We start from the raw sequence: 13,702 nt of genomic DNA on the forward strand, positions 1-13,702 counted from the left end.
TATTATTATTATAATTAATATTATTAATTATAAGTATTATTATTAATATTATTATTAATTAATTATTATTAATATTATAATTATTAAATATTAATTAGTATTATTATTAATTATTAATAATAATAATAATTATTATTATTATTAAATATTAATTTTTAATACTTTTATTATTAAATATTTATTATTATTAAATATCAATTATTGTTATTAAATATTAATTATTATAATTATTAAATATTATTTATTTGTTATTATTATTAAATATTAATTATTATTATTAATTCAATATTAAGTATAAAATTTAAGTAAAGTAGAGCAGAGCAGAGCAGGGCAGGGCAGTGCAAAGCTGATTGAAGCAGAGAAAAGCAGAGTATAGCAGATAGAAGTAGAGCATAGCAGAGCAGATTTCAGCAGAGCAGAGCAGCTCTAGAGAAAGGGGCCTAAGTGATAAGCACTGACTATAGAAACAATATGATAAACAACTATTGTATGATTTATCTTCAACACCGACGTGCCGCCATTGACATACAAGCATGGTGAGTGATTCTTTAGCCATCGAAAAGGAAATTTTGTCTAAAATCTGATCAATATCATCTAATTTCTGACCAAAAGCATCTAATTTCTAACAAATAACAACTTATATCTGACCAATTTCATCTAATTTCGTTCTGACCAATATCATCTAATATCTGACCAATATCATCTAATTTCTGACACTTTTAACTTAATATCTCAACATTATTATATAATTTTTGACAATTAATTTTTTTTTTATATGTCCGGACTCACGTGACTCCGTTCTACACAATACTTTTACTTGTAAGTAACTTACAAACGCCAGTTACAAATATTAAGTCAAAGAAACTTTGACGAAAAAATTTGTAACTAACTACAAACGCTGGTTACAAATATTAAGTCACTACTGCATTTCTCTTTCAAGGATTTGGTTCTTGTTATTGTAGAGCATTAAATGGGCCATTAGGCCTACAATACCAACTTAGGGCCTGTTCACATTTACTTAATTTCAGTTCAGTTCAGTTCAGTTCAGCTCCAATCAGTTCAGTTCAGTTCAGTTCAGTTCCAATCAGTTCAGTTCAGTTCAGCTCTTAATTTCTCTCTCACATAAAATATTCATTTCAGCTCAGTTCACTTCAGTTCCAATCAGTTCAGTTCAGTTTAGTTCAGTTCCAATCAGTTCAGTTCAGTTCAGTTCAGCTCAATTCAGTAAATATGAACAGGCCCTTAGTGTATAACTAATTCATTATGAACGAAAACATGCAAAAGTCCAAATAATAATGTAAGGAGGCAACTAAGCATTATTCTTGTACTTAATAAACTTGTTTCTACTACAGTTGAACCCAATGATGGAGTCTCGTGCAAGTGGAAATTTTTTATAACGACTAAAAAATAGTATTCAAATTGGCCTGAAGGGACAATTGGCTCCTTATTGAATTAGGATTTGATCTGGAGAGATGTATCCAGAATTCTTCGTTATTAACAACTTTATTAATCTAATTAATAATTAGATTATGATTATAGTGTTATTATTTTAATACAAGTTGAAACAAAATTATTTGCTTTCCCTTTCAAGTATGTCTGCTTAATTTCAGTACGTACAGAAAAGACAATAAGTCTTGTATAATAAGTTAATAACATTAATTTTATTGAAAAACAATCAAATAAGAGTAATTTTATTAATTTTAATAGTAATTTTAATTTTAATGAAAATAGTATAGTGCACCCAGGCACATGGTGCACCTGGGAAAAATATTAAGCATATTTTAAAGAACATGAGCGAAAAAAAAGAACATAATAGTGTTTGTAAAAGAACATACTAATGTTTGACAAAAAAACATGTTTGTGTTTACCAAAAAACATGACATTACAAAGAACATAAAGTCTTAACTAAAAGAACATGTTTGTATTTGACAAAAGAACATGTTTGCGTTTGACATAGAACATGACATTACAAATTAAAGAATATAAAGTTTTAGAGGTGATCATTGGGCAGGCCGAGAGCAAAAAATTAGCCCACTTCTTAGGACGGGCTGAGTTGGGAAAAAATTTGCCGGAAGTTTTGTGCCCAAACCCATCCAAAATGGCCGACTCGTGCAGGCTTTTCGGTCCATTTTCAGGCCGGGCCAAAAAAACTACTAAAAATGCATAAAAACACATTCCCAAACACGTTAAAAAAAAATTCGGGTCGGGCTAAGTATGATCAGGTCTATAAAGTCTTTACAAATAGAACATGATAATACATTAAAGAGCATGTTTTTTATTTATTTTTTTATTTTTTTTATGGGTTTTTAGGTGTTTGAACATTAAAGAACATATTGTACGATGAAAAGAACATATAGTTCAGAACATAATAATCAAACTCAAAGAGTAATTCCTATAAAGAAAAAAAAATAATTCAATGAACATATTATGCTCGCGTTTTTTTTTATAAATGTCTATAATGTTTTTTTTTTGCCCATATTTTTATTTAAAAATATACCTAATGTTTTTTTCCAGGTGTACCGACCACAAATTATATTTTTAACCATTTAAGGGTAACTTTAATTTGTATTGAGTTTGATATTATTTCTAGTGGATACATGTTATGCATGTTCTGTTCTCTTCACATTATTTGATCATTTGTTATTTTAATTGTTCTTCTAAAGTTATTGATTTTTATTACTAATTAAATCCTATTTAAATTTTTACTGAACTAAAATTATTTTTGTTGAATTGAACTTTTTTTGTTTTTGAACTTCAATTATTTTAGCTGAATTGAATTTTTGTTTTATTTTTTTACTAAATATTCTTGATTTAAAGTGAAGATAAAAAAGACTTATAAAGGCTAATATATACATAATGAGGGTTTTTAAGGGTAAAATTTATGTTATGTTGCAAAAGTGGTTACTTTTATATAGTATATAGGAGTAACTTTAACCCGTCGTATAATAAGCTTATGAAAATTTACCTTATTCAGGAATTTGTGGTGATAAACTGATAATGACACCTCTGTCACAAACTCTTAAATAGAACTGGTTCACACTAATTGATTATTAAACATTAACATTAGAGACACTATGGTTGTTTTAATTGATTAATCAAATAAGGTAACTATAAATAAATAAATATATATAATAAAATAAAGGTTATTATGTTGAAATAAAAGTCATTGTGGTAATATAGAGGCTATACGAGGTTAATTTTTTTTAAAAGAAATTTTTTTTATATACTACATAGTAAATATGAGTAATAAAGGTCAATATGTTAAAATTAGGTCAACTATGTTCATAATGTCGTACTTTAGGTTCACAATAATTTTAAAGGTTACACAAGTTTTTATAAAGCTTACTATGTTAAAAATAAGGTTACTATGTTAAATTAATAAGGGTCACTATGTTTAATATAACATTAATTGCGCTGATGTAAACCTCAGGTTCAAAATTTTCCCACATCTTTATATTTAACAACTAAAAGTACAATAGTCTCGCACTACTATTTTTGTAACATAAATATATTTAAAACAACTTTAATTGGAGTCACATTTTAGTTTAAGTTTGTGTAAGAATCACACTTAAAAGAGTATGTAGTTAGTAGACAAGACAACAAAAACCCAATCCAATATAAACTTGAACCAAATGGCCATATAGTTAGAGGTGTCAAAACAAACCTATTCCAAAAAAACCATCCATCTCGAACTGTAATTGACGTTTGACTCGTAAAATACAAAATCCAACCTCCACCCGTAACTGATCTTCAATCAGAATTCAAATTTGATTCGATTTGAACTTAACCCGACATTGATTTGACCCGTTGTGAATCCAACCCGTTACCGATTTGACCAAGTTAAATCAACACATGTTTGACCCGACTTAACAAAAAAAAGTATCAACTTGGCATTGTACTCAATCCAAAACACTCCTTGCCTAAAACTTTATTTAGTTAGAAAGTGAGAAATTACGAGAAGATCAAATTGCTGTAATGCATAAACGAAACACGCCCAATACGCCCATGGAATTATCCCAGAGCCAGCTGCAATGCATAGATTTCTCCATCAACTTTTAACCAAATATCATTATACTACCTTAAACTTTATAACACTTCCATTATTGTACACTTTTATGCTAGAATCCACGTTTTATCGACTCACTCACTTATTTCTGAGTACTATATACTACGTATCTTATTTGACTTTCAACAACCAACCGCACGCCACTATTTTAACACCTCAGCTTCAATTCCCTGCAATACTATATATACTCTCCTTTACTACATCACTTTGCACTATCATCATTTATTAGTGATTTTGATTACACTAAAAATGGAAAGTTACCACAAATATATAAGTGTTACAACATTCTTTTTCTTGTCTTTGATTCTTCCTCTAAGTTTATCCCTTCAAGTTGGGTTTTATAGTAAAACTTGTCCAAATGCCGAAACTATCGTTCAGCAGGTGGTACAACAGCGGTTTACGGCGGATAAGTCCGTTACCGCGGCTTTGCTTCGTATGCATTTTCATGATTGTTTTGTGAGGGTGAGAATTTCATTTCTTCTTAGAATCTTAGCATAAGCTTGCAAATTATTTTTGTGTTTTACTTGTAGCATCAGAAGTTTACACATATGGAAACAAAGATTTATTAACTTTATTGTTGTTCTTCTATTATTACAACGTTTATCTTTTTATAAAGTCAACATATATACTCATTTAAGGAAATAAGTACCTTATCTCACACTTCAAATATCCATCATAATTAATCCTTGTTTTTAATAAGTTTCTCGTATAATACTGATCATGTTGATACTTGATATGTACTTGCGTTTTCTTTTTTTTTTTTTTTTTTTTTTTTTTATTTTTTATTTTTTATTTTTATTTTTCTTTTTTTATAGTTATGCTTGCAATTGCATGGAAAAGTTTGTAGTAACCTCTATACTTTTTTCTTAGTCAGTATTTAAAATTTTGTACACTACCCCTTTAAAGCATTATAAACTTATTAAGGAATGGGTCGAAAAGTATAAAATTCGACTACAAAATTTTGATTCATGACTTTTTTTTTTTTTTTTTTTTTTTTTTTTTTTTTTTTGACAATGATTCATGACTTTTATTGTGTGTTTGGATTGATTAATATGGAGGGAAAAGGAAGGAAGAAAATGATGGTACATCATCCCTTATTAGTTGGATGTTACATGGAGTAAAAGGATCAATGACCTCTGTCTCCTTTTTTTAATAGATCAAATTCTTAAAATGTCTGAAAATATTCATTTGAAAGATTAACTAATTAATGTAAGTTTACATCATGTATTTCATCACCTTGTTCTTTTTTCCAATAAATGTTAAATATGGGTTATGGTTGCACCCCCAAACCAAGAGAGAGTTACTTCATAAGTCTGAAGGAGGTTCCATCTCAAAACCATATGGGTGCAATAGGAAGTTTAACCCCTTAACCTTATAAAGTTTTCAGCTCTATTAACTTTTATCAATGTGGGACACTTACCGTACATGTGTTATTTGGTAGGATATATTTCAACAATAATTATAAGCACGAATTGTTTTCTTATTAGAAACGAGCTTTCCATATCAATTCAGTCTTGAATAATGTTTATTTTTACACAAATAAATACAAACTTCAATTCAAAAGTTATTAACAATTAATACACAAATTAAGGCCCTGTTCTCTTCAACTTAAAAAAAATATATTATTAAGTAAAAATAATTTCAGTTAAGTAAAAATATGTTTAGTTCACTAAAATTAATTTCATTTTAGTAAAAATAATTTCAGTTAAGTAAAAAATAAGTTCAGTTCAGTAAAATTTTGTTTTCTTAAAGAACAATTATAATAGAAAATCAGTAAAAATAATTTCAATTCAGCAAAAATAATTTCAGTTCAGTAAAATTAATTTGAGTTTAGTAAATATAATTTAAGTTCAGCAAATATAATTTCAGTTTAGTAAAAATTAGTTCAGTACAGTAAAATTAAGGTGAGAAGAACGGAGCCTAAGACAATTTAAGATATTGTTTATATGGTGAGTATAGTGGGACTGTATATAGGTGTGCATGTTAGAAAATGTTACGTTTGATTAAATAAGAAAAGTAATTTTCCTCAAAAAACAAAAAAAAAAAAAAAAGAAAAGTAATTAATAATATTGTGTAGAGCTATAGTGTGAGGTAAGATAGTAAGATTTGTGGAAAAAGAAATAAAGTGAGACTGTTAAGGCCTTTTTTTTTCTTTTCCTTTTTTTTTTTTTTTTTTTTTTGGCTGGTTTCAAATATTGGTGAACAAGTGGCGCAAGCCCCAACTTTTAAGGGCTTTTAAAAAAGAACAAAAATGAAAACGTTAAATATTAATACTATTTTAAATGTATAATTATAAATTTTTCCAAAAAAAAAAAAAAAATGTATAATTATAACTACTTGTATAGTTGTATGGTATAATCAAAACTATATTTCTTTCTCTTCTAATCACTTGTGATTTTGTGATATATATATATATATATTTTTTTTTAAAAAAGATTTTGTGATGTTTTAAGTGAGAAAAAATGAATATTGTAAAACATGGTATAACCTACCATAGATATTAGCACGCAAAATTTTGATTTGGTTAGTTGTTGCCTTTTACATGATGGCTTTCATATTTCTCTTTAAAATATTTCGGTCATTACTAAACCATGATTTTCGGGTTCAGCTGTCCACTTGTATACCTCTATAAGATTATGTAATTAATTAAAACATTTGATGATATATATATATATATATATATATATATATATTCTCATTACATGATACATTTGCTTAACCATGTTAGTCATTTTACAGGGTTGTGATGCCTCCATATTGATTGACTCCACCTCTAACAACCAAGCTGAAAAAGCAGCTGGCCCAAACGGGTCAGTTCGCGAATTTGCACTAATAGATCAAATCAAGTCTAAACTCGAACAATCGTGTCCACAAACCGTCTCTTGTGCAGATATCATAACACTAGCAACCCGAGACTCGATTGTCCTAGCAGGGGGTCCAAAGTACAATGTCCCAACTGGTAGACGTGACGGGCTCATCTCACGTTCAAGCGAAGTCAACGTACCCGGCCCATCTTTTACCGTTTCCCAAGCCCAAAAATCCTTTAGTAACAAAGGGTTAACCCTAAATGACATGGTAGTCCTATTAGGTGCACATACTGTTGGAATCGCACATTGTAGTCTTTTTCAAGATAGGTTATCCAACTTTCAGGGAACGGGATCTCCCGATCCTACTATGAACAAAGCTTTGGTTACAAAGCTAACGAGCGTTTGTGGATCAAACCCGAACGTAGATCCTACTGCTTTTCTTGACCAAAAGACGCCTTTCGTGTTTGATAACCAATACTACAACCAGATTAAAAGTAACATGGGTGTGTTACAAATTGACCAAGAGCTAGCATTGGATTCCTTAAGTTCGACATTGGTTACTAATATGGCAGCAAATAATGTTGGGTTTGGACAAAGTTTTGCAAAAGCCATGGTTAAAATGGGGAGCATCCAAGTTCTTGAAGGGAATTCTGGAGAAATTAGACAAAATTGTAGGGTCTTTAACAAGAGCTAATTGAATGGTCATATTTATTTTTGTATAAATGTATTTTTATCTTTTTAAATTGTATAATTATTGATATTGTGGCGTTTGTGCTCCAAGTATGACGTGAAAAAAGCTAGATACAACATTTCATTAAAGAATTAAGTGTAATATATGGATTGCAATAATAAAAGGAAGTGGTTTATATATTTTAGATTTTCCAAGAACAGTACATTATTAGTAGATAAATGTGCTTCTGGGATCATATATGAAGTTCAATATTATTCTTGGAGTTGAAAAAAATAGTTAATGATTATACTTAGTGTTAATGTAAAGCAAATTATTACGCAAAAAGTAACAATCAAATAAGGCAAAAACGTTTGATTTGTGCATTATTTTATCAGACTATGTTATTACGGGCTCGTTTGGCATCACTGTGGTTTTTAGTTTTTTGGTTTTTTGTTTTTTAAAAGTGTATTATATATGTCACATAATGAATCAAAAAATATATAGACTTATTAAAATCGTGATAATTTTGAAAACTGACGACAGAAAAGTGAAAACACCTTTTTCTTGTTTCTTGTTTTTGGTTTAAAAAAAAACAGAAAACTGAAAACCAAAAATGAACCCAAACAAGCCTTAAAATGTTACAATATTATTTCAATTGAGACAGTAAAAGGAAACAAATAGAGTAATAAGTTGATCACAAGTCTTCAATTGGAACAAATTATTTGACTTTACCAAAGTACACTTGAAGGTGGTGAATAAAGATGGGCCTCTCACGTTTTTAATATGATGACCTTACATTTGTTCAATAATTTACTCTCCTACAATTTTCCCTAATTTCACCAGCATTTCCTTGTTGAATGTTTCCCATTTTTACAATGGCTTTTACAAAGCTTTGTCTAAAATTATTGTTATTGGCAGCTAGGTTTGAGACCAATTTAGCACTTAAAGAGTCGAGCGCTAGCTCTTGGTCAATTTGCAAAATCCCTCGATTTTTTCTAATCTGGTTATAGTACTCGTTATCAAAAACAAACGACGTGTTTTGGTCAAGGAAAGTACTAGGATTTACGTTCGAATTAGATCCACAAAGTACGTTAAACTTTTTAACCAATGCCTTGTCCATTGTACGATCAGGTGCACCTGTTCCTTGAAAGTTTGATAACCTATCCTTAAAGAAATTGCAATGGGCTACTCCTATGGTATGACCAGCACCCAATAAAACCACCATGTCATCAAGGGTTAGCCCACGAGCACTAAACGATTGTTGGGCTTGCGAAACGGTGAATCTTGGACCAGGAAGATTTACTTCACTAGCCTTTGAAATGAGGCCGTCACGTCTACCTGTTGGTACGTTGTAGTTAGGACCTCCAGCTAAGTAAACTGCATCTCGAGTAGCTAGTGTTATGATATCGGCACAAGAAACCTTTTGAGGGCATGCTCGTTCTAGAGCCGCCTTGATTTTGTCAATGAGTTCATACCCTCTAACTGATCCATTCGCTCCTGCATCTTTTTCTGCTTGGTTATCGCTTGTTGAGTCAATTAAAATTGATGCATCGCAACCCTACATATATATACAATTATATAATAAATTAATGAATCATTAATCTCTTAATTATTCGTGTACATAACTATTTATTATGATTGATAGACCAATATAAACTTAAGGATTGTTGTGAAATACAAACATATTAGTCCAATAACACAAACACACACATATATAAAAATTAAGTAAAATTGGTATAAATCACCTTTTTTGTCCAACTTTTTTAGAAAAAACCATTTTTTTTTTAACTAAACCACCTTTTAAGTACCTAAATTTTTTATTGCACCACCCCTATTTCAAATCTAACAGATTGCATCTCAACCATTTACTTCCAAATCATCAACCATAGCAAAACTTTCCCTTCCATCTCAACCATTTACTTCAATTACCTCAATTTAGGTTTTGAGAATAAACAAATACTACAATTTAATTTTTGTAGCAAAATTAGGTTTGGTTTTTTAGAGCTTTACTCAATTAAGCATATATATAAAGGGAAGGGTCAAATGTTTTTGGAGGTGAAAAAATACATGATTTAGGAGCGAAAGGCACAAGTTGTGGGCCCTTTTGACGTCTTAGTTAATTTTTTCGTCAAAATTTGAAATAGGGGTGGTGCAATAAAAAATTTAGGTACTTAAAAGGTGGTTTAGTTATAAAAAAAAAAAAAAAAAAAAAAAAAAAACATAAAATGTGGTTTTTTCAAAAAAATTGAACAAAAAAGGTGGTTTATACCAATTTTACCTAAAAATTATAGTAGTAAAAAAAATTGCATATTATGTTTAAATAGTGTGCACATCATATCTTTCTCGTATTATATCATATTAACACTTTTCTCATATCACTTTGTTTATATGTCCTCGGATACTCCCTCAATTTTTTTGTAACTTTCATACTCACATCAGCAACATATAATAGAAATAAAGGTAAAAATAAAATATACAACAGAAAAATGAAAATAGAAATTAAAATACCCTTAAAAAAAATCTTACTCTAACAAAACAATCATGAAAATGCATACGTAACAAGGCAGCAGGGACTGATCGATCAGCCTTGTATTGCTGCTGAACTACTTGTCGAACGATGTTTTCAGCATTAGGACAAGATTTAGTATAGAAACCAACTTGAAGAGCTGAACTCAAAGATATAGCAAAGCATAAGAACAAGGAAATAATGCATGAAATGATACTCAAATGCTTATGAAAGCTTGCCATTTTGATAGTGCTACTACAATTGTACTAGTTAATTATTATTATTATTATGTGATGCAATGCAATGTTTTTTTTTGGTTTTGAGTGTACAAAATTGAAAACGTAGAGGTGGTTATATATATGTTTTGAGGCAGCTAGATAAGATGGGAGACTAATTAAATGAAAGTCAATAGACAGGGTGGGTAGTACAATTGATTGATATGCATACACCAATATGTTATTTTAATTTAAATGTGTTTGGTAGCAAAGAATCTTTCCAATCTACATGTCTTAAACTAAAATTTGTTATCTTTTGTACTCCATTTGTATCTTAAGAAGTGAATCACTTTCTAAAAACAAATCACAAACTTTTAAATAAAACGAATGTTCAGTAAATTACTAAACATCCGTTATAAAGTGACAATAAAATGTGTAAAAGTTACACTAAAACGCACAAAAGTTACCCTGACATATATAAGAGTTATTTATGCTTCATTGATAAATTTGACAAAAGGGACACTAAATCTGACAAAAGTGACACTAAATCTGACAAGTATACCCGATGAACAGTAAATTACTGAAAACCGGATGTATACTAAAGTTTTCTAAAATAAATACCCAAAGTAAATTTAAAGTGCATCACTTTCTTATACCAAAATATTTCTTTTTTTTCTAATTAATTCTCTGTTATCTCTAAGAGAAGGTCTTTATTAAATTTAAAGAGATCCATTATTTGTAACATTGAGTCTCTTGAAACAAAGAGACCAGTTTTTTAGTTAAAGGGTCTCTTAGTTAAGGTCCTTTTGAGCAATTGCGTAGTAGTGAACCCACCCATTAGAAGTTACTTACTCTTTACCATTCCTCAATTTTTCCCATTGTCTTCACGTATACTTAGATTATCATTTATTTAGAATACATTAACCTCTCAGTCATATATTCTTATATTAACACATTTAATTCTCATCTCAACTTCACCCACTTACGTACACTTTATAATTAAATTACTTTTTTTTTTTAACTCACTTTATTTTACTTCCATAAAACTCGGTGCACATACTAGTGATACGATTAAATAATTACGAAGTGAGTATATTCTATACTTTTTAATTTATTATTTGAACAGTGATAGTTTTACAAAAAAAAAGTAGGTATTCATTGGAAAGTTAGTGGGGTATATATGTATGATATTTGTATGTTTATTTTAACAAAAAAAAAAGTTATCTCTGTTTTTAATTACATGCATCATCTGTATATAATGTTTGCCTTATCATCTCCATCCCCATTCTCATCCTCATCCCCGCAATGGATCCAAAATTCATACATCTTCATTCCCATTCTCATCCTCATCCCCGCAATGGATCCAAAATTCATACATCTTCATCCCCATCCTCATCCTCGCAGTGGGTCCAAAATTCAGACATCTTTATGCATAATAGAGGTTTAGGCAATTAGATAAATTAAATTAAATATCTTAGTGTGCAAATTAGTGAAGTTGAAAAATATAATATGTGGATAAATAAGGGATGAAGTATTTTATTTACACATATTTTATTTTTAAAAATCACTAAATTGAAATAATTACATTCTAAAAAAAATTAATGTAAATAATTACTCCCTCCGTCTTTTCATAAGTGTTACAGTTTGACCAAACACGCATGCCGGGACACTACTTTGACCATTTATTTTTTTAATTATATGTTAGTATAATCATAGAAAATTTTATAATATGAAATTATACATTATTAAGAATCAAACAATGTATTATACAATAACATTTGTTTTTTTTATATATTCATAAATTAATCAAGTCAAAACCATTATGTGAATAGTAAAAAAAAAAAAGTCAAACTATAACACTTATTAAAACACAGAGGGAGTACCTTTTATGTTTCTTATATAAAAATAAAATAATCCAAAAACAGTATAAAAGAATTCATGTAAAAAAATACAAAGCAGTATAATAAGAATTGAAATTTCATGCATATACAACTCAATTTATTTATTTATTTATTTATTTTTTAAATGTTAGGTAGATATTTTCATGTGCATAGTTGCTATTGAAATTCATTGTAATCCCACTTGTAAGTGTTCGACATGGAAAAAGAGAAAATCTTATTCCACTTTATAAGGTAGAGGAGTTGCTCCTATTCTAACCAATTGGTTTTAGTATAGATGTTCCTTGGGTCTTGGGCCAGACTTTGTATATTATTGTATAATATTTAGTTTCAATTACGTTGTTTAATATTTAGTTAACACAGCAGCAGGGTGTTGATTGTGATGAGATTTTTAGCCCGGTAGTTAAACTGGTTACCATTAGAGCGGTTCTTAGTATTGCTCTTTCTAAATCTTGGCCTATCCATCAATTGGATGTCAAGAATGCCTTTCTACATGGTCATTTGAATGAAACTGTTTATATGCATCAACCTATGGGATTTCATGACAAGGATCATCCTGATCATGTTTGCCTCTTGAAAAAATTTCTCTATGGTTTGAACTAGGTCCCTCGTGATTGGTATAAAAGGTTTGCTAATTTTGTTGCTACTATTGGGTTTCAGTCACAATCAGTCAGATAACTCTTTGTTCGTCTACAAGCAGGGCTCTAATGTTGCTTATATTTTGTTATATGTGGATGACATTATACTTACGACATCTTCTGATTGTCTTCGTAAGTATTTTATGACTCTCTTGGGTTTTGAGTTTGCTATGAAGGATATAGGTCCTCTAAGTTTCTTTTTGGGTATTGCTGTCACTCGTCATTCCCACGGTCTTTTCTTATCTTAGAAACAGTATGCTGCAAACATTGTTGAACGTGATGGTAGGTATAATTGTAGTACGTCCTTCTCCAACTCCAATTGACATTAAGTCTAAGCTCAGTGCCACCAAAGATGCTCTACATGATGATCCGACTACATATCGTAGCCTTACAGCTGCTCTTCAGTATCTAACTTTTACTCGGCCTGACACATCTTATGCAATGCAGTAGGTTTGCCTTCATATGTATGCTCCGATAAATGAGCATATGACTGCTCTCAAGCGTATCATACGCTACATTCAGGGTACTTTACCTCATGGTCTACATCTGTACAAGTCCACTTTTGATCATCTTTTCTCATATATAGATGCAGATTGGGGTGGTTCTCCTAACACCCGTCGCTCCACCTCTGGTTATTGTGTTTTTCTAGGAGATAATTTGATCGATCTCCTAGTCTTCCAAGCGCCAACCCACTCTCTCCAAATCCAGTGCAGTAGTAGAATATAGGGGTGTTGCTAATGTTGTTTCTAATTCTTGTTGGATTCGAAATCTGCTTCTAGAGATGGATTGTTCTATAACTCTCATTTATTGTGACAATGTGAGTGCGATTTATTTATCCAATAATCTAGTTCAGCATCAACACACAAAACACATTGAGATGGACATTCACTTCGCATTCGTTC

General features: G+C 30.0%; 2 protein-coding genes across 2 annotated transcripts; one reads left to right on the forward strand and one right to left on the reverse strand.

Annotated features, from left to right (window-relative positions):
* Window positions 1-4,315: 4,315 nt before the first annotated feature.
* Window positions 4,316-7,627, forward strand: LOC145596843 (peroxidase 57-like). The gene is made up of 2 exons (XM_081653036.1): window positions 4,316-4,528; window positions 6,806-7,627. The coding sequence occupies exons 1-2, from the start codon at window positions 4,316-4,318 to the stop codon at window positions 7,565-7,567; spliced, it is 975 nt and encodes a 324-aa protein (XP_081509162.1). The 3' UTR covers window positions 7,568-7,627.
* A 670-nt stretch (window positions 7,628-8,297) lies between these two features.
* Window positions 8,298-10,324, reverse strand: LOC145599242 (peroxidase 44-like). Its single transcript, XM_081655643.1, has 2 exons — window positions 10,070-10,324; window positions 8,298-9,101 (listed from the first exon to the last, which is right to left on the reverse strand). The coding sequence occupies exons 1-2, from the start codon at window positions 10,289-10,291 to the stop codon at window positions 8,346-8,348; spliced, it is 978 nt and encodes a 325-aa protein (XP_081511769.1). The 5' UTR covers window positions 10,292-10,324; the 3' UTR covers window positions 8,298-8,345.
* Between the last annotated feature and the right edge of the window lie 3,378 nt (window positions 10,325-13,702).

The sequence above is a fragment of the Chenopodium album genome, chromosome 20 (genome assembly GCF_948465745.1).
Source record: "Chenopodium album chromosome 20, dcCheAlbu1.1, whole genome shotgun sequence".
Taxonomy (NCBI): domain Eukaryota; kingdom Viridiplantae; phylum Streptophyta; class Magnoliopsida; order Caryophyllales; family Amaranthaceae; genus Chenopodium; species Chenopodium album.

Coding starts and splice junctions, on each gene's coding strand:
- LOC145596843 (XM_081653036.1), top strand. CDS start 4,316: ATGGAAAGTTACCACAAATATATAAGTGTTACAACATTCTTTTTCTTG. Junction 4,529..6,805: donor TTCATGATTGTTTTGTGAGG/GTGAGAATTTCA, acceptor GTCATTTTACAG/GGTTGTGATGCCTCCATATT.
- LOC145599242 (XM_081655643.1), bottom strand. CDS start 10,291: ATGGCAAGCTTTCATAAGCATTTGAGTATCATTTCATGCATTATTTCC. Junction 9,102..10,069: donor TTCATGATTGTTTTGTTAGA/GTAAGATTTTTT, acceptor ATATATATGTAG/GGTTGCGATGCATCAATTTT.